Source organism: Ornithodoros turicata, chromosome 9 (assembly GCF_037126465.1).
Source record: "Ornithodoros turicata isolate Travis chromosome 9, ASM3712646v1, whole genome shotgun sequence".
Classification (NCBI taxonomy): domain Eukaryota; kingdom Metazoa; phylum Arthropoda; class Arachnida; order Ixodida; family Argasidae; genus Ornithodoros; species Ornithodoros turicata.
The window spans coordinates 24583394-24601352 of NC_088209.1; the positions used below are offsets into that span (position 1 = coordinate 24583394).

Below are 17959 nucleotides of genomic sequence, written 5' to 3' on the forward strand. Positions count from 1 at the left end.
AGCTCCCTTTCTTTTTTTTCTGGCGTTGTCGCAGGGCTGTAAACACACATACTTTGGTCTAGTTTCGAGCCAGCACAAAAGTGAGCTTATGGGTGTTCGGCCCAAAAGATTTTGCTCAAAGTAAATAGTAAACACCAGCATGTGCAGCGGGAACACGGCGGTAAGAGAGTAAGAGAAACTGGGCTCATGGAGCTGGGAGCTGGAATGCTCTCTCGGCGGTAAGGGTCCCTCCTGGATTATAGTTGCTTCTGGATTGGGTGTTTCAGTTTCTACTGCTGGTTCGTTGTGTAGCTTTCTGTAGCCAAAGTTGCAGCTGTAGCGAAAATAAAGTTGTTGCCGTTATTATTGCCGATCCGTATGCCTGCCGACATGCACTCTTAAAACAGAGTGCATGTTTCACCCGGTCGATTTGACAGGTTTGCAAGGGTAGAGCGTTGCCCTTCCTTCTCTTCCGACGTACTTCCGCTACACCTTCCTTCGCACTCTCGCTTCTGAGACAGGATTTATCGGAAAACCCCTTTCGTACCTGTACACGTACCTCACCGGAGTCAAGGAAGTTTGTCGATCATTTCTTGGGAATACTATTGTTGCTCTTTTTCGTCACCATTTCTTCTCCCTCCTTCACGCACAATACATTCATTTACACGCATTCAAGCTGCTAGACAGCTTTCTTTTCTCTCTCTCTTCTCCACATAACAAGCTCTTAGCCAGCCATCGTCCCGAATGCATCGTCCTCTCCTCTCCCCTGATTTGTTCAAAGCGGGACGGCGTACGCATTTTCGTGACATTTATGCAGTTACGTTAATTGTCACAAGAAAAGGCGTACGCCCCGCGCTTCTCACAAATCATTACCGGTAACGGTAATGATTGTACCGTGTACCGTGTAAATGTACCGTTAACGGTACCATCCTGTGGGAACACAGAAAACAAGAGTGTCTGCACTCTAAAAACAGAGCTTCACCGCACAGCAAGCTCCTAGCCAACAATCATATCGAATGAGATCGTTCTTCTCCCCCGATTTGTTGAAAGCGGTAGGCGTACGCCTTTTTGTGACACTTGCTACGTCATTATTTACAATTACACCATGTCAACTACCTTCTCGTCAACGTAACGTGATGCTCAACGTGTGTTTAATTGCCTCATCCACTTCAACGTTGCACGAGCAAGGCGCCGCCCGCCAATAGTGTGTTCGTCTGTGTGAATGTGAGACTGAATGTGTTGAGGATGAGCTCGTGTCCCCTGTGTTTCCTAGCGTGGCTTGAAGGGGGGGGTAGTTAGCATGGTGACATCGGTAACATCCCTTACCGGCAATCAGAGAGTGTGGGTTCGAATCCCACTGCTAGTGCCTTTTCTTCAACTGTCATTATTCTTTTTTTTTATTCCGTGTTACCGCCGCGCAGCGACTGTGGCTATAAGTGGCGTACAGGTGTGGACAGGTGGAGTGAGGTCAGCAGGAAGGAGTGGGGGACAGTGGGGGTTAGTGTGCGTCCTGGGCCGACTTCAGGCGAAACTGTGCCGACATTTGTTTGGAAAGTCTTCGGAAAACCCAGGGAAAACATCAGACAGCACCTCGGGTGGTAGGATTCGAACCCACAACCTCCCAGTCTTCAGCACGACCTTGGCTGCTCTTACTCTACTTCTGTTACTGTTCCAGGTGATAAAGATGCTTGTAACGGTGGTTGTCATGTTTGCGCTCTGCTGGCTGCCCATTCAGCTCCTCAATGTTTTCCTCTACTTCGATCGTGATGCAATCGCGCCAAGTTCCGAAGCCGGCGAGTACGTGTACATAGCTACCTTCTTCAGCTGCCACTGGTTATCAACAGCCAACAGCTTCGTCAATCCAGTCATCTACTGCTTCATGAGCGACAACTTCAGGGTAAGGACATCGTGCTTGGGATTTGCGGCCGTAACTGGAGCTGAAAATCTCATTCGTTGCGCAGGCGGACGTAATGCAGCTGATCATAAAACGCAGCTGCACGCGGTTCGAATGGGCAAGATCACAGCAGCGAAAAGCAAAGTTTGGGAAACCGGAGTGTTCTGTTGAAGAGTAGCATTCAAGAAAGGATCATTCCTTAGGTAAGATATTTTCTTTCTTTCTTTCTATCACCGCGCCTGCACACCGCTTTCATGGTGTACGTTAGGGCCACTCAGACGCACTCGTAAATGTATGTGGTGGAACAATACAGATTACTCTTGCACTTTCTGGTACTCTTTCTACTATATTTCGACGACGTATCCCTAAAGCATACGGTGGGGGAGGGATATGTTTAATAGAGTGGAAAAAAAAGGAAAAAGAGGGAATGTCAGCCAGGCTATTGCCAGCTTGCTATTCCGAGAAAGAAACTGAAAAATGAACAGAAAGAAAGAAAAAGAAGGAAACTGAAAATAAACAAAACAAAAAGAAAGGAAAGGAGAAAATGAAAGAAAAACAGGCACGCAGTGCAGTGCAGTACAGGCACGAAAGAAAGTCTCAAGAATGCCCAGTCAGAGGGCAGACGCAAGGCCCGAGTCTTTCAACAAGCGGAGCAGGGCTGTGGTGACGGCCCACTGAGTAGGCCGAGGGACGGGACCAACGAGGGTGGCCATGGACAATGTGTTGCAGCCCAGCTGTATTAGACGGCGATGGAGGGCTTACCGTTGGGGAATGTGCTGCTGGCAGTGCAGAAGACAATGAGGAATGTCGGCCACCTCGCCACAGCTGGAACACAAGGGGGAGCTGGATTGGCCCATTTTGTAAAGAAGCAATGGGGTGCGGGCAACGTTGAAACGGAGGCGGTACAGCAGTGATTCCTCCTGACGACTGCAGCCAGTGGCGTCGGAACTATTTTTCCAGTGGGGGAGCGAAAAAAAGTGCTACCATAAACATCATCATCATCATCATCATCACTTATTTTCCTTGAGGGCTCATGCTGGCGTTGTACAGGGTTGCTACACAAACTGTAAACGTGCTCCAGGCAAACGACATCTGCATATTTGTACAGTAGACCTAAAATAGCATTGCAGAAGTATTGTAATGAAATAACGCTTGGTGGTGGGCTAGTTGGTATGCGTTCAGTGCGTCCGGCTTTTTTTTTACGGCATGTACGCGTGCCGCGACTGGAAGCGAATATCGTCCGATCCGCAAGCCTTCTGCGAAGAAACCACCATTTCCTGGGGCGGTCTGGAGCTCAGCAAGAATGTGTCCCTTTGACACCCAGCTCTTTGACTGGGTGTCACGCTGCCGTTATCAGTCCAAAGCGACTCAATAGGAAAAGCCGGGTAAATGACAACAGCGGGTAGTTTTGGACATCAGTACGGTGGAAAGGGAGGAGCCAGCAATCCGCTTAACCGCTAGAATATTTTACTGTGACAAGTGAACATATACATAATATGAAGACAACAAACAAGCTGCGATACATATCTCTTACCAGAGGTGTGGCCTTCTCCGATGTCTATGGAGTTTGATAATCATGTAACGCTGCTGCAGGCGACAACTTGATGGCGCTCCCGCGACGTTGCCGTTGGAATCCGACACGTGAACACAACACCGGTGCGACGTTTCGTCTCAGTCAATCGCACTTACTGTCGTACTACAGGTCTCACACGCCAGCTCGAAGTGGGCACCCTGGCCACAACCGACTGAAATCTGTGGCTGCACCTGGCAAACCGCCCCTGTAACAACCTTCAACCGGGCGGTATCTTTGTATCCTTATTTCCCCCAGATGTCTTGTGTCTTGCGTGTCTTTCGCGATTCCCGTTTGCGCCTCCCCCCCCCCCCCCCCCCAAAAAAAAAAACCCACTCACCGTGGATGAGTCTGGTAATGCTCGCGCCTACCGGTACAGACTTTCGGACTGATTTATTGCACTTCGAAACCTCGACAGTGCACTTCGTACCACAAACCTTGCCATGGTCAACTCCAGAACCCTGTGAACCTGACACCTTTGGTATGTAGCTCTTCTCAAACGGTCTCCGCACAGTGACAGTGGTAGGCTCTCTGTTTATTGCTCTCTAAATTTATGGCTGCCGAAAGAACACATGCACGGGCCTTTCCGTTACACCGTAGAAGAATACGACGCTGGGCTGACACTGGGGGAGCCGTGCTCCCCCATTCGTAAATGTGGGGGAGCCGTCGCTCCCCCTGCTCCCCCTGTTCCGGCGCCCCTCAGCGACACGCAATGAAAAAGGTAACCGAGGGGTCGATGGACTGCACGTAACTGTTGTAGGCGGCGGCCTGAGATCTAAATGCTTGGGCACGGGCTGCACACCGGCGGCGAATAGCTAAATGGCAAGCCGAAAGTGTAAGCGAAGTCAGTACGCATGCTTCCCCAGACTTCATTGTGGGCATTAAAGTCCCCGCAGAGCACGAAAGGCGAGGGGAGGCCAGCTACAATGAAGCCCAGCTAATCCACGTTGTATCTGACCGATGGTGGGATATATAGTGAGGCTATGGTGACGTCAAGTGAGCCCACACGAACCGAGCAGCAGACGTAGTCACCGATCCCAACTGTTCGCAGGTCGCGCTGGATCACCGGGAGGTCGGCACGGATAAAGAGCGCAGCACGGCTGGTCTGTCCACGGGGCTCCGAGACAAAGGCCATGTAGTAATTCGAGAGACGAAAGTCATCCTTAATGCCGCTTTCCGAGATACACAACACAGGGAATTTGTGGCGCTACACAAAACTGACGGAAGTCAGACAACTTCGATTGCAGGCTGCGTGAATTCCACTGGAAGATCGTGGTTGATTGATAATGAACCATTGAGGCGCGAGGCCGACCATTATTCATCGTCGGGCGTAAGGAAGGAGCCAGTACGGAGGACAGGTTCCAGTGCAAGTATAGCTTGAACTGCAGGTATGTCTGCTGCCGTTGGAAGCTGCTGGACAATGGCACGTAAGGCGGCGAAGACTACAGTGCTAGATGTAGTGCTTTGTCCCTCCAACAGACAGGGCTCCTGAATTTTAGGGTCAGGTGTGCGCTGTCCACTTGCCTGGGCCGCGATGCGCGCGACATGTGGCACTTGCTTGACGGCGGAGGCAAAAGACTTGGAAGGGCCGTGGTCAGCGTGTGCTGGTGCCGTGGAACAGCCAGATAGGCGTGGGAAGTGGGTAGTGTGGAGATTAGTGGAGCGAGGTCGAGAGGCATACGGGTTTGTGATGTAAGAATACAGTAAAGTTGGTCATTCTGTAAAATTTTTAATTGTGCATCTTGCAAACGGTTGCTGTTGGTCTGAATTGGGGTAATGGACAATGGACTAAGTCGAGCTTGATGATAAGGGCCGCCAGTTTAGCGTGAGTATTTGTTTTTATTTATTTATTTATTCATCTAATGTGCCCTTGCTACGGATACTGAACTGCCGATGAGGCAGAGACACACAGCTTGTACACATAATACGACGATAACTTGGGCTTTTCGGCGCTTATCGTCTTGACTTTGAACGTTTCCATTCAGTGTGTGTGTGGCCGGGAGGGGGGACTCGAACCTTTCGAAATTGTACCTTTGATAGTGCATTTCAGAGAAGGGAATCAGGGTGAAGTCCTCCTCCTGCATTTAAGGCTGTAGGGGAACCCCTTCCGGAATAGTTTTTCTAGCTCCGTTACTGTTTCCACAGCATGGTGCATGTGACAGCTGCAACAACAATCGTTTCGAAGGGATGAGTTTGAAAAAAAAAAAAAAAACAGACTGTTCTGCTGTAGTCCCCCTTGCGGTCAACGATCGTATTTGTGTGTTCCACGGCAACTGGACTCCCCTACTTTCATTTTGGTACCTGCAATACTGCCCCGCGACCGTTCGACCGTATTCCAAAACACTGTCCACCAAGGCAGATCGCGCTAACAAATGTGCTCTCACTCTAAAGGGGCTCTAAAGAGTAACTCTAAAAAGAGAGCTCCATCCACGGCCTCATCTAGGGTCATTGAACAGCTTTGCTCAAAGTATTGCATTCCTTTTCCCCGGCACTATGCCGACAGCCGTCTGGCAACATTGAAAGCGCCGCTCTCCCATTGGATAAAATCTGCAACTCGACTGCATTTTGTTGACACGCCAGTGGAACCCCACACTCTCAAAAATGAACCTCACCGCATGACACGCTCCTAGCCAACAATCATCCCTAGTGACATCGTTCTCGCCCCTGATTTGTTGAAAACAAGAGGCGTACGCTATTTTTGTACCAATTATGTACTGCATAAGCGGTACATAATAAGACGTACGCCTCCCGTTTTCAACAAATCAGGGCAGATAACGATATCATTCGAGATGATGGTTGGCTAGGAGCGTGCTATGCGGTGAAGTTAATTTCTATGAGTGTATGCTGCGGCAAACTTGTTTCACATCGTGAATTGCAGCGCGTTGACCGTAACAGCACGTGCGATTTCGTTTAGAGGGCCTTGATTCATTGTCGTCAAGGAAGACGCAAAAGCGTGGTCGAATAAAGAAGAAAGAACGAACGTCTACAGACGGGATCCCTCATTAACATAGCAGACGAACTTAACGGAGCCAATATGGCTTTCCCACACGGCGCCCCCTGGCGTAGAACTTGCAGGTGTACACCAGTTGCAATACTCTTAAGCTATTCAGTGACTCGCACGGAAAGCACAACGCAGTCGATGACCCACTTTTTTGTAAAGTCGGCTCCTCCTCACTAAGCTTTGGCATGTGGTAGAGCACGCTTTCCAGAGCACATTGCGTAACCTCCGTCGACGTCGTCGGTTCTTCAATACGCTGCTTTCAAGGCCACTGTTGTGAGCCCACTTTCCAAAATCTTCTCGGTTGCGGTGATATGTTCAAAGTGATCATCATGTGGAGCAACGTTGGGCCGGGTTGTATGGATATTCAGTTGAGCTTATTGAAATCGGTTATTATTGAAATAGGCATGAAATCTTGTATCATAATAAATACAGTAGCTTCAACGTTTCTATCTTTTGAAATGTTACACACATGAAAACGAAACCGAGATTGAATTGCGACAACTTTTGTCACCTATCAGAGATTGGCTGCTCCGTCCCTTGGGATCTCAACGAGATGACAACAAAGTGAAATCTGACAAACAAAATTATCTCGAGATCCATTCTGAAATGTTGAAATCCCTGTTTCGCAGGTTACCCTCACTACGTCCGGGGTACAGGGCACGAAGACCCTGAGAACATTCAAAATTTCGACGACGATTAATTGACTGTTTGGTATTCGTGGCCGACATTCGTTTTAAAGGGTGTTTTTAATAGTTACGAATAGTGTTCCTATGTTACTACTCCCATCGCCAGAAACTTCCAGGTTCCTGGAAAAAGTCGAGATCATCTTACGCGGGTACAGCCAACACCACCTGGATACGGAAAACCTGCTTACTCGTCGACGTGCCGTAACAACTAAAAGTCAGCCAATTAGGATAGCGTTTTCAACGACTCTAGCCAATCTGGAACGTGCTTTCAGCGGGCGAACCGTGCAGACGAGTTACCGTCAGCTTCATGGGCAGCAACTGTCGTCTGCGACTAGTAAACGTCGCCTGTACTAAATGAGAAAACAAAATAAAGCAATAAAACACAACATGGTCCCATATTGTTTCAAGACTGGTTTCCTGGAAAGCGTGTTGTACTTTGTCTACAGGTTAAATTTTCGAAGTTAGCTGCAATCATTAGCGAGTTTCGCAGAACGGCAAATCGTGGTAGCAGACGAATTCTGACTTTATATATCGACGCCGTGAACGAGGGAGAGGAGGCAATAAGCAGGCCTTGTGTATCAAGGTGGTGTTGGTGCAGCTTCGCAACGTGGAAGAAAGTAAAATACGAGTTCGGTGCAAATTAAAGTTCCATGGAAGTGTTTGGAGTTCCTGGCTGGTACATGTTTATAAAGCCGTCATAATAATAGTGATAATCATTCATAATAATATGACTGAATGCGTATCAAGGCGGAACTTCCAGCACTGTATCAGTTTCTGTTGCAGTTGCCACAAATATTCTCATTGTTACGTGTTGAGATCTTCATCTCCCGATCTTCAAAATGCAATACATTGGATGCCACCCCTGTGCTTTGAGCGCCCTCGTGCGCGTTTTTCTTACACACGTACCATCGTTTCTGGGCATTTCTTCCGCGATAACTTCTTGGCGCATGCGCACTTTCCTCGGCCGACATCTCGTCCGATAAAGTCGCTCTGCGGATGCCCGGTTACCTCCCCTGTTGCCAGTAGGATCTTCCTCTGGTGTATGGAGTACATAAAGGCCAATGGGAATGTCCAAGTCAACAGGACCGTCGCACACAAACGTACCCGCCTCTTTCCCGGAAATGGTTGAATCAACAAACGTTCGCTGCGAGCGCGTCATATTTACCTCGAGCCGAGCTTCTTTGTGCGCCCATTCAGTAGAAGAAAGACAAAGGATGCACGAATGTAGAGCTCAACTGTGGACGAATTGCCCCAAGGCCACAGTCATCCCAACGTTAGGAAAGCAAATGTTACTCTGGTAGACAGTCATGTGTACAAAGAATAAGTTATGGATAACAGCTAGACTCTTAGAAATGAACTTCACCGCGTAGCACGCTCCTAGCCAACAATCATCTCGAATGATATGAAGAATCTTCAAATGATCTCGGATGTCGAAGTTGAAGATCGGGGCCCAGATGAGATAGGGAACGCACAGAACCGAATGCACCGAACAGAATACCGGTTTGCGAAGTGCAGAAACAGTCTGTTAGCGGTGCATCTTCGGACGGTTCCAGTTAGGCACAGCGGCAGAACGACGCAGCCAGAGCACGCGAACGTCCAGTCGCCCCTATCTACGCAATCTGCGCTTCCCAGCACTTATCGCCTTGACTTCGTTCGAATTCTGCCACTTAAAATGTACAGGCGATAGCGAGACATGCTTGTTGTGCAGGACGCATCAACAACAACCGCTTCAAGGGCGTAATGGACGGTTTCCGAGTGCGCGTTTGCGCATGCGCAGTCACCTGCTGGCGGCCGCCATGTTAAGTGAGGGGAGAACAAGAGCTGTCTTCGATCGGGCTGCATTTTGTGAACTACACTCTCACAACAGAACTTCACCCCATAGCACGTTGTCCGCCAGCCGTTGCCACGAATGATAGGGTTATCGCTTGTACCGTTACCAATGGAGTTTGCGATTCGAAGAGCGGGGGGGGGGGGGCGTACGCCTTTTTGTAGCAATTTGAATACGTGGTAATTGCTACAAAAAGGCGTACGCCCCTCTATCTCTATTCAAATCAGAAGCGCTTCAAGGGAAATGTCGGTACCCTGTTTCCTGTGAAGGCGGCCCACAATTTTAAAATAGGGGGCGGGGGGGGGGGGGGTCGAGTCGAAGTAGCTTGCCGTTGTTGGCCGCACTCACGTGGGCATCGTCACTACTGTAGCAAAAAGAAAAATGGGGTAGAAGAGGCGTTGACGATTTCAACAATTAGGCATAGGCAAGATGAACGATACTGATGGGACGGAGGTGCACTGTAAATGTGAGGTGCACTAGAGTGGTCTTTCCGCGAGGCCCGTTTCTTGAAGAAAACGCACAACGTTGCGAGTTTTTGTAAGTCGTTCTGCATAAGAACCTTCGAGGAAGAGGACATCCGTCAGTACGCCTGGAGCGGAAGAGGTGAGTTTCCCGCATAGTATGGTATACGCGGCATTCTGTCAGGATATGTTCGATAGTTTCCGGCTGATGACAGTGACCGCAACTGGAATCCTCCCTGGTGCCGATCTTGAACAGTTGCGAGTTCGTGAACGCAGATCCCGTTGCAACCGACGGAGCATTGCGCAACCGACGGAGCATTGTCTGAATGTCTCGGTGGGAGGTCTTTCGTGGGAAGAGAGGGTCGATGATTTTGCATGATGTCCTGTATACCAGGATGACGCACTTCAACTAGCTGTTTAACGGCCATGTGCGTGTCAGTGTCGGCCTGAACCGTTAAAGATGGGCTGCAGCTAAGGTGTGCTGACGATGCTAGCTGGTACGCTGTTAAAACAGAACTTCACCACATAGCACGCTCGTAGTTCAGAATGACGTTTCTGTGTCCTGATTTGTTCAAAACAGGAGGAGGTGCCTATCTGGTACACGCACAATGTGTTCCAGATGGGCGCCTTCTCCCATTTTCAACAAATCAGGGCGCACAATGATGGTTGGCTAGGCGCCTGCTATGCGGTGAAGTTATGTTTTAACAGTGCAGGACGCACGACTCCCCCTGCTGCCAGTCGTGCCATTGCCCGCCTGAGCGTGGCCGACCATGGCAAGCAGTCACACCACCACCACCGTCTAAGTCCCTGCATTCGATCCAGCAGAGGTGCAAGCCTTTGCACTACACTCGTCCATTCGATTGGAAAAAGTGCCGCGTCAGTACAGCACGAGCTCACGAAACACAGCCTGCGATTCATCGTGAGGGTGCACAGCGCTCGCTCATCATCATCGTTAAGAGCATATCAGAGCTCTCGTCTTTTGAGACGTTTTTATTTTTTTATTTTTTCTCTACTGGACCTGGACTAGCTTGTCCCGCGGCGAGCGGGCTCACATCTCCTTGTTTTTTCTCTCTCTCTCTCTCTCTCTCTCTCTCTACTACTACCATCATCATCACCAACGTCAAGTTTACGAAAGTGGTGCACCTCTTCTGACGTTCCTACAACACTTCGTGCACGGTGGAGAAGAGACAGCGGCATGGATAGGTTATCCGCGGAATACGTGGAATATATTATCATCGATCCGGACCATACTCAGGAAGGGAGTTGCCTCAGGACAGAAGCCGCCAAGGTGCCGAGGCGGCTTCTGTCCTGAGGCAACTCCCTTCCTACATCTCTACCGGTTCGCTGGATTTCTACCCATCTACGGACCATACTCAGTTCTGCTCAGTTCTGTTATCTTTTCCCTTCCGTCCAGCGTCCTGGGCACACTTCTCTGCCAACTTTATGGACAAGTACCGCAGGGCCAAACACACACACAAACACGCAAATGGGATGATGATGTGGTGGGTCATTCACCGTCGCTATGGCGATACTAAAAGCGACAAGAAACCCCAGTACCAGGGGACAAAGAAAGGGACAAAGGACGAGACACACACAGCACTGTAGCGCCAGCCAAAGACTTTTATTTGTGAAGCATCCCCTCTTATAATACAAAAATACGCTCTCCCTTCCTTCTCCTGTCGAACATTCCAGAACTACACTCTTAAAAATGAACTTCACCGCATAGCACGCTGCTAGCCTACCATAATCTCGAATGATATCGTTATCTGACCTGATTTGTTGAAAACGGGAGGCGTCCGCCTTTTTTGTGACACTTATGCTGTTCATAATTGTCACAAAAAAGGCGTACGCCTACCGTTTTCAACAAATCAGGGCAGATAACGATATCATTCGAGATTATGGTTGGCTAGGAGCGTGCTATGCGGTGAAGTTCATTTTTAAGAGTGTACCGAGCAGCACTTAGGTCACCAGTCATGGCGGTGCACTGCCTCATTGCTCTTGCAGAAGGGATGAGAAAGGGATGATGATGGAAAAGAGTCCAATTACTGTTCGTCCATTAGTCGAGTGCTGGAGAGGAACTCAGCAACAACTCGTAGGCGTGGTATATGATGTGAGGCTTCCGACCATGTCCCGAGAATTTTGGCTAAGCTGAACTGGTGGTTCATGCGGTTATGTGGTATACCGAACTGGTTGGTTCCTACTGATAGACGAGTTGTAGAACAGTTTCCATGGCGGCATGCACGCGACCTTACGACGACAACTCGACACGCAGAACTCAGAGTTTGACAGATTCCACAAAATCATCATCATCATCATGTACTTGTTGTTTGTTTGTTTCCGTTGAGGTTCTTTGTTTCACGGACAACTTTTAACAAGACGTGCAAAACTGTTAAAACGTAGTGACGGAAATGGAGCGTACTAAATCCACCTTCGACGTCTAGACCATGGTGTGTTGTACTCCGTTAACGAGGAGTCATTCATTGAGCGCACTAGTCTAACAAATTGCCCATCATTTAGTCTGGCTCCTTCCAGTTTGGCTTATCTTTATGGCCACTGTTTATGAAAGTGACCGTAAACAACGATCATCTTTATAGTGGAGACCGGGCAATTTACTGGGTCGCGTGGCCTCGACATCGGCTCGTGCATGTTATGCTCCGCTGGTAGATGGGACACGGCAGGTGTCATAACTGATTTCGTCACTGTTTTTCCGGATACGTAATATGTGGTTTCGAAAGACATAGGGTACGTCTTCGTATCCCGGAAACCCTCTACGAAAACGGCGTGATAAAGGGAGCTGTCAAATAAAAGGTAACACGATGTCAACCACTTCGAAGGTATCTGATTGGCCCGTCGTGTTTCCGAAAGGGCTATCGTGTGTACGCCTTCAGATCTACAAAAACTTCCTAATCTTTAGGAACTCTACTACTACTAAATCTACTAAAACTAGTGGAAAGACTAAAGGCGGCAATGGACATTGGGTAGCAAACAGAACGCAGGAAACGCCGCTTCTATAACTTGTAGTAATATTGTTCTCTTTCTTTCTTTCCCTTTTTTATGCAGAAAGTGGTGGAGTTCGTTTTTGTTCTGTTTTGTTCTCTTGTTCTGTTTATTCTCTTCAATCAAATTCAAATCAAGACAGAGAACGTTGTCATTTGGGGTTATAGTTGGTTAGGAGCGTGCTTCGCGGTGAAGCTCTGTTTTTAGAGCGTAGGATGAATGAAGTTCAACGGCGTCTCGCAACAAAAGTCAATATTTATTTATTTAATCAATCAATCAATCAAATCGATCAAAAGTATCCCATTAACTTCAGGGAACTACAACAATCACTCTTAAAACAGATGGTGGTGGTGGTAGTGAATGGGCTCGCCGTTGTCGGCCTTTATTTTCTTTATTATTTATTTGCCTTTATTTATTTATATATTTATGCCTTTATTGACGTTTCCTTCCATTACAGAGATGACGAACCTCATAGACCTCATGGGAGAGAGGGGGTAAAATATCAGGGGGTTCTACCTCCGATCCTCTGAAGCGCACGTACGCTTTCCGACGTCCGCAGGTCGTACGCAGGACGTCCGTATGGCCGCATAACGCACCTGTGAAAATGACATCAACGTAGCTTCCATAGCTGTTTAAAAAGTCTGTCAACAGGTATAAGTAAACACGCTGTATATTAACTATATAGTAGACGTAGATTAAAGGCAAAATTCATAATTATGCTTATGACACACGCATACTTATTTCATCACCTCACACTCTATTGAACTTTTACTAGTGCTAATTCTCTTCCAGTTAATCTTGAGGAATGGTCCAACAACGTTCTAAAGATCAACGCAAGTAAAACCAAAGCTATAATATTTCACTCTAGAAATAAAAAGGTTGTTATGGAATGGGAACTCTACGTTGGGAGCTCAGTGATTGATCTTGTACACAATGTGAAAATTGTGTCATGTACAGTACTTACGTAGACTTGAAAGTGCCTAGTACTTATGTAATACGTCATCTCGCGTCGTGCATGCATGACTGATGCTCACTTGCCGATTAACATTACCAAAGCTGTCAAGTTGCAGATCTACAGTGGTCCTTTCTATTCGCACTTGTACTATATGTCAGGGCTAGTACAAGTGGTGTGTTTCTTATGCTCAATACTTAGCAAATGTAAATAGGCATACCACAACATATCATATACGACATGAATTCAATTGGAATAACCCGACACTCAGAACTGAATATGGAAAGCAAATGTTACCTTTTTTTGCCAACATCAACATCATGGCTTATAATGTTCCACGCATTTTAAATACCTTTATAACATTTCATCAATATATCTTATGTCGAGAGTGCATTAAAAAAAAAAAAAGAACTTTTATACGAGTGTCACATTAGGCGCGTTGTTTTCAATCTGGCGTTGTAGTGTCTTACCCTGTGGCCTTGGTCAAGATCTGATCTGGTCGGTCTGGCCAAGATCTGGTCAAGATTTTCTTTGGCACTAAAACAAGTTGTGTATGTTATGTGTGTGTTGTGCTTGTTGTATAGTACAATGTGAAATCCGTCTAGTAAATCTCTCCCACACAAAAACAAGTACAAATAAAATAGACTGGCGACTATTGCACAATGCGCTCACGAACTATTTTATTGTTCACTTTTATTACTCGCTTATTATCCCATAGCTACCAGTAACGAGGACGTTCAAGTGGAATACGGAAAGCGTACTATGTAATACTGGTCACGATAATCCACCTATATACTTCTTAACTGCTCCAATTGGTCCAACTGCATTAAGAAAAGGTGGTGAGATGTTTACGGGGGGGGGGGGGTGATGTTAAATTAGATTACTATATAACATTTACGCTGATAGATCTTCGGAAAAAGGTCCAATGCTGCTCTCATAGCTCTTGTATAGAAAATCTATCAACATAAGAAACACCCTGTATATTACTGAAGCTCGTCGATTGTCGACATAATTTTACCGGCATTTTCTCCTTTCTTTCTCTCAGCGACAGCACAAAGGGAGCCGACAATGGTGGGGGCTCTTCAGACATCCCATCTAGTGTGTCGCTTTTATCTGACGTACTTGATACAACAACAAACAACTTATAGAGATTGCACATGTATTTTATTTTTATATTTTTTCTGCGCGTGGCGTATCGGTCCGATGGCCCCGCATTTCTACGAGATAATCTGCATTTCTTATCATCTTCTGGGCATATCGCGTCCACTTGCTGACCGTCGCCTCGTTGGCACTCATTCCACGCATTCTGCCTGTGTTGCCTTAATTCTTACACGTCACGCGGACACATGTTGTTGCGCCTCATCTCATCGTCATTCATGTAGTAGTAGTTGTTGTTTTTGTTGCGCACCTTCGTGGGACCGTTAATTGTAGACATCACCCGTACCATTAACTATGACGTCGCGAGGTCATAATTGATGCCCTCCGCAGGGATAAATGTACTATAGTTATTACTGCAGCGGCAAAGCGGCTTGCACGATCTTGAGCAGTGTCCAAGACGACATATATAGGATAGCGTGCACGAAGGACCCGAGTACCACGGGCGAATTGCGATTTGGTGAATTCACGTTTTACCTGATAATGAAGAACCCTACTTGCAATCAAAAAGCTACACAACAGCTGTGAGACGCTCGTTTTCTGTTCCAGATTCTGCTTTACAGGCACAGATACGCTGCCCTGCGCAGGATCAAAGAGGTACTTACAGCATTTCTGTATCACAATTCCGAATTATTATGATTAAAGTTATTAATTAAATTGTTAAATTGAATTATTAAGTGAATTAAATGATAAAGTTACACAATTTCCAGGCTGTTACGTACCGTTAGCTAGACAGTAAAAAAGAGAAAGAAAAACGTGGGGGTGTTATGCTCTGATAAAACAGCGTAAGCGCAGTCTAGCTGGTGGACGAAATCCATGATGAAACAAGCCTGAGCATGAGCTACACGAAATATACGAACATACAAAACGAAGCTGAAAGCTTTGGTGTTTTGCTGGTTCTGGTGTGAACTTCATTGTGTACGTTCCTGTATTTCATGTAGCCCACATGGTCAGGCTTTCATGGAGGTGTTGTGCTCATCAGGCTTCTGTTTTCTTTTGCGGTGCACTGAAAAAATACACTGATCAGAATGAGAAAGTTTAGATTGACGTAGTTAGATTAGATTTCCGATTCAGTTGCCTGAAGTCAGTATTTTTTGGAGAATGCGTGGTTATATTTATTCATTTATGGCATGTCTCTTATGTGTACATCATATATGTGGTACAGAGGTCAAAACCGTCACTGTTTACGTCGCATGGTCTCTATCTCGACACACGTGTCACCTAGCAGCTCAGCGTACTGATCCTATCAGTGTATACGGCCGTGTCCGCGCACCCACGCGGCATTCCCCAGGACTAAAAGATGCGAAGAACGTCATAGCTTTCTGCTGCCACGTAAACGCGAGCGCTGAACCTCATGTCTCTCCATGCAGTGCTAACCGTGGGCAATATTCTGTGGCACAGCCACAAAATATCCCGTAGCAGACGACAGGAAATGATGTCGTCTGCGAAGATGTCGCCTAAACTCTGTCGTCTGCTAAGTTCGAAGTATACAGCACTCCCAATATCCAGGCACCGTGCACCTCAACATAGCACGCGGCGGAAATTCTGCCTCGTGAGCAGTGTTTTGCTTTTTATTCCAGTGGAATATTCCGTCCGGTTGTCGCTCGTGTCATACACGGTGTGTGCACGTCAAGCAGCCTCTTTCGGCCTCCGTCTCTCTCTCTGTCTCTGTGCGTGCGTGCGCGCGTCTACGTCTTGCAGATAGCGCAGTGCTTACACCAGAGATGTACTCATGGTCCCGTTTGGCGCCATGGTATAAGTGTGCCACTGAAGTGCAGGGGCGGATCCAGGATTTTTCTGAGAGGGGGGTCCAGCCTTGGCCAGCATGGAAGATACACAATCTACGTCAGTTAAACACTATATGTAGACAGAAATTGAGGTGGGGTCAGGACAACCTGTCCCCCCTCTAGATCCATCCCTGCTGAAGAGTTTGCTACCCCCTGTATAAAACGCACCCTGTGTAGTGGGTGGGGAATACACCCCTTGGGTTGGTGTCCATTAAGCTCGTGCTATGTAATGAGAATGTTCTATATGGTCGTCCATCTCCTTGTCTCTGGTGGCGTCCTTTTGTAAGCTCCCGCTAAGCTAGCCTCCATGGCAGATGTCTCCCTGTTTTTCTTTTCTCGCAAAGTCACAATACAGTTCTATTCACTTTCACGAGAGAAACAAAGAAGTCTCCTTTGTCTATCCGTCCAATTACTTCGCGGCACATCAACTGCAAGCCCGTACGTGACATGCAGATTATACTCGCCACCATTCTATCGCATGCTACAGCTGGAAGCAGATCGGACAACTGAAACACCGAACCTACGTCTCCGCATGACGGGCGTAGAGGCAAGTGCAAGGAAGTTTGTAGAGTAACATTTCCCTGAGTCTCGGGAGGTATGCACAAAGGACAGACACAAAAGGACGAGACGAGACCCAAAGGATATCTTCGACATGCATTATCTTTATATCTGCACCTGTCGCTGCACAATTCTCAGTTCTCCTTCGTGTGGGTTCTTGACTTATTTTATTGCTGGTTTGATTGTTAACGGACGTCGAGTGGCTGTAGATACGTGATATCATTCCATCCTTTCACTAACACTTTCTTTTCTGGAGCGTCGTCTGGAGTGGTGGAAAGACGACATTGCATTTGTTCGTGCCGATGTTACGCTGTTCTTTTTCTCTCTTCAATCACAGCTACTTCAGAGTACAATGTGCAGCAAGTGCACGTAAAGCACGGCCACTGTCCCTTATGCACCATAAAATTCCAACCCACGTCCAATCCAATTCCAATCCCATCCTCGTCGCCAAAATGTGATGTCCTGGAGCCTAGATCTCTGTCCACAGTGCCAGAGCCGAATATTCTAGAACATCCGTGCACGTTCGCTGCCAGCCAACAACCTTTATTCATCGTCGTCGTTCTTACATGGTGCGCTAGCAAGCGCCATCTATACACACTTGGAAGCTATCCAACGTGGGGCGGAGAGCGCAGACCGGAAAAGTGCCCACGCTGTTGCCAGGAGACTGACCCCAGGTCTCGAGGGTGACGTCACCTACTCCTGGAGAATCCGAAACTATAAAACTTTGACGTTTTGCAGTATTTTTGTATTTTTTTAAAGTCCTGGAAGCGCATATTCTCCACTGAGGGTGTTTATATTCTGCGTGGTAAGTCTTGATGTATAACACGACATTTATATAAAGAATTATGTGCTAGCGCCGCGAAGCAACTGTGACTCTCATCGGTGTACAGACGTGGTCACATAGAGAGAGGATAGCAGGAAGGAGTGGGAGACAGTGGAGTTAGTATACGTCTTGGGCTGACTTCGGAAGAATTGTGCCGACATTCGTCTGCAAAGTCTGCCGGAAAACCTGAGGCAGCACAGCCGGTGGTAGGATTCGAACCCACCACCTCCCAGGCTTCTGCACGACCTTGGTTACCAGCAACGAGCGG

General features: G+C 47.5%; 1 protein-coding gene across 1 annotated transcript in view; it reads left to right on the forward strand.

The window, feature by feature from the left end:
* The window catches only part of LOC135369440 (RYamide receptor-like), a 46203-nt gene extending 31037 nt beyond the window's left edge, over positions 1 to 15166 (forward strand). The window contains exons 4-6 of the mRNA XM_064603029.1: positions 1655 to 1876; positions 1941 to 2076; positions 15073 to 15166. Of these exons, the coding sequence (XP_064459099.1) occupies positions 1655 to 1876; positions 1941 to 2051 (333 nt within the window). The 3' untranslated portion in view covers positions 2052 to 2076; positions 15073 to 15166. The remainder of the gene's footprint in view (positions 1 to 1654; positions 1877 to 1940; positions 2077 to 15072) is intronic.
* The last annotated feature ends 2793 nt before the right edge of the window (positions 15167 to 17959 follow it).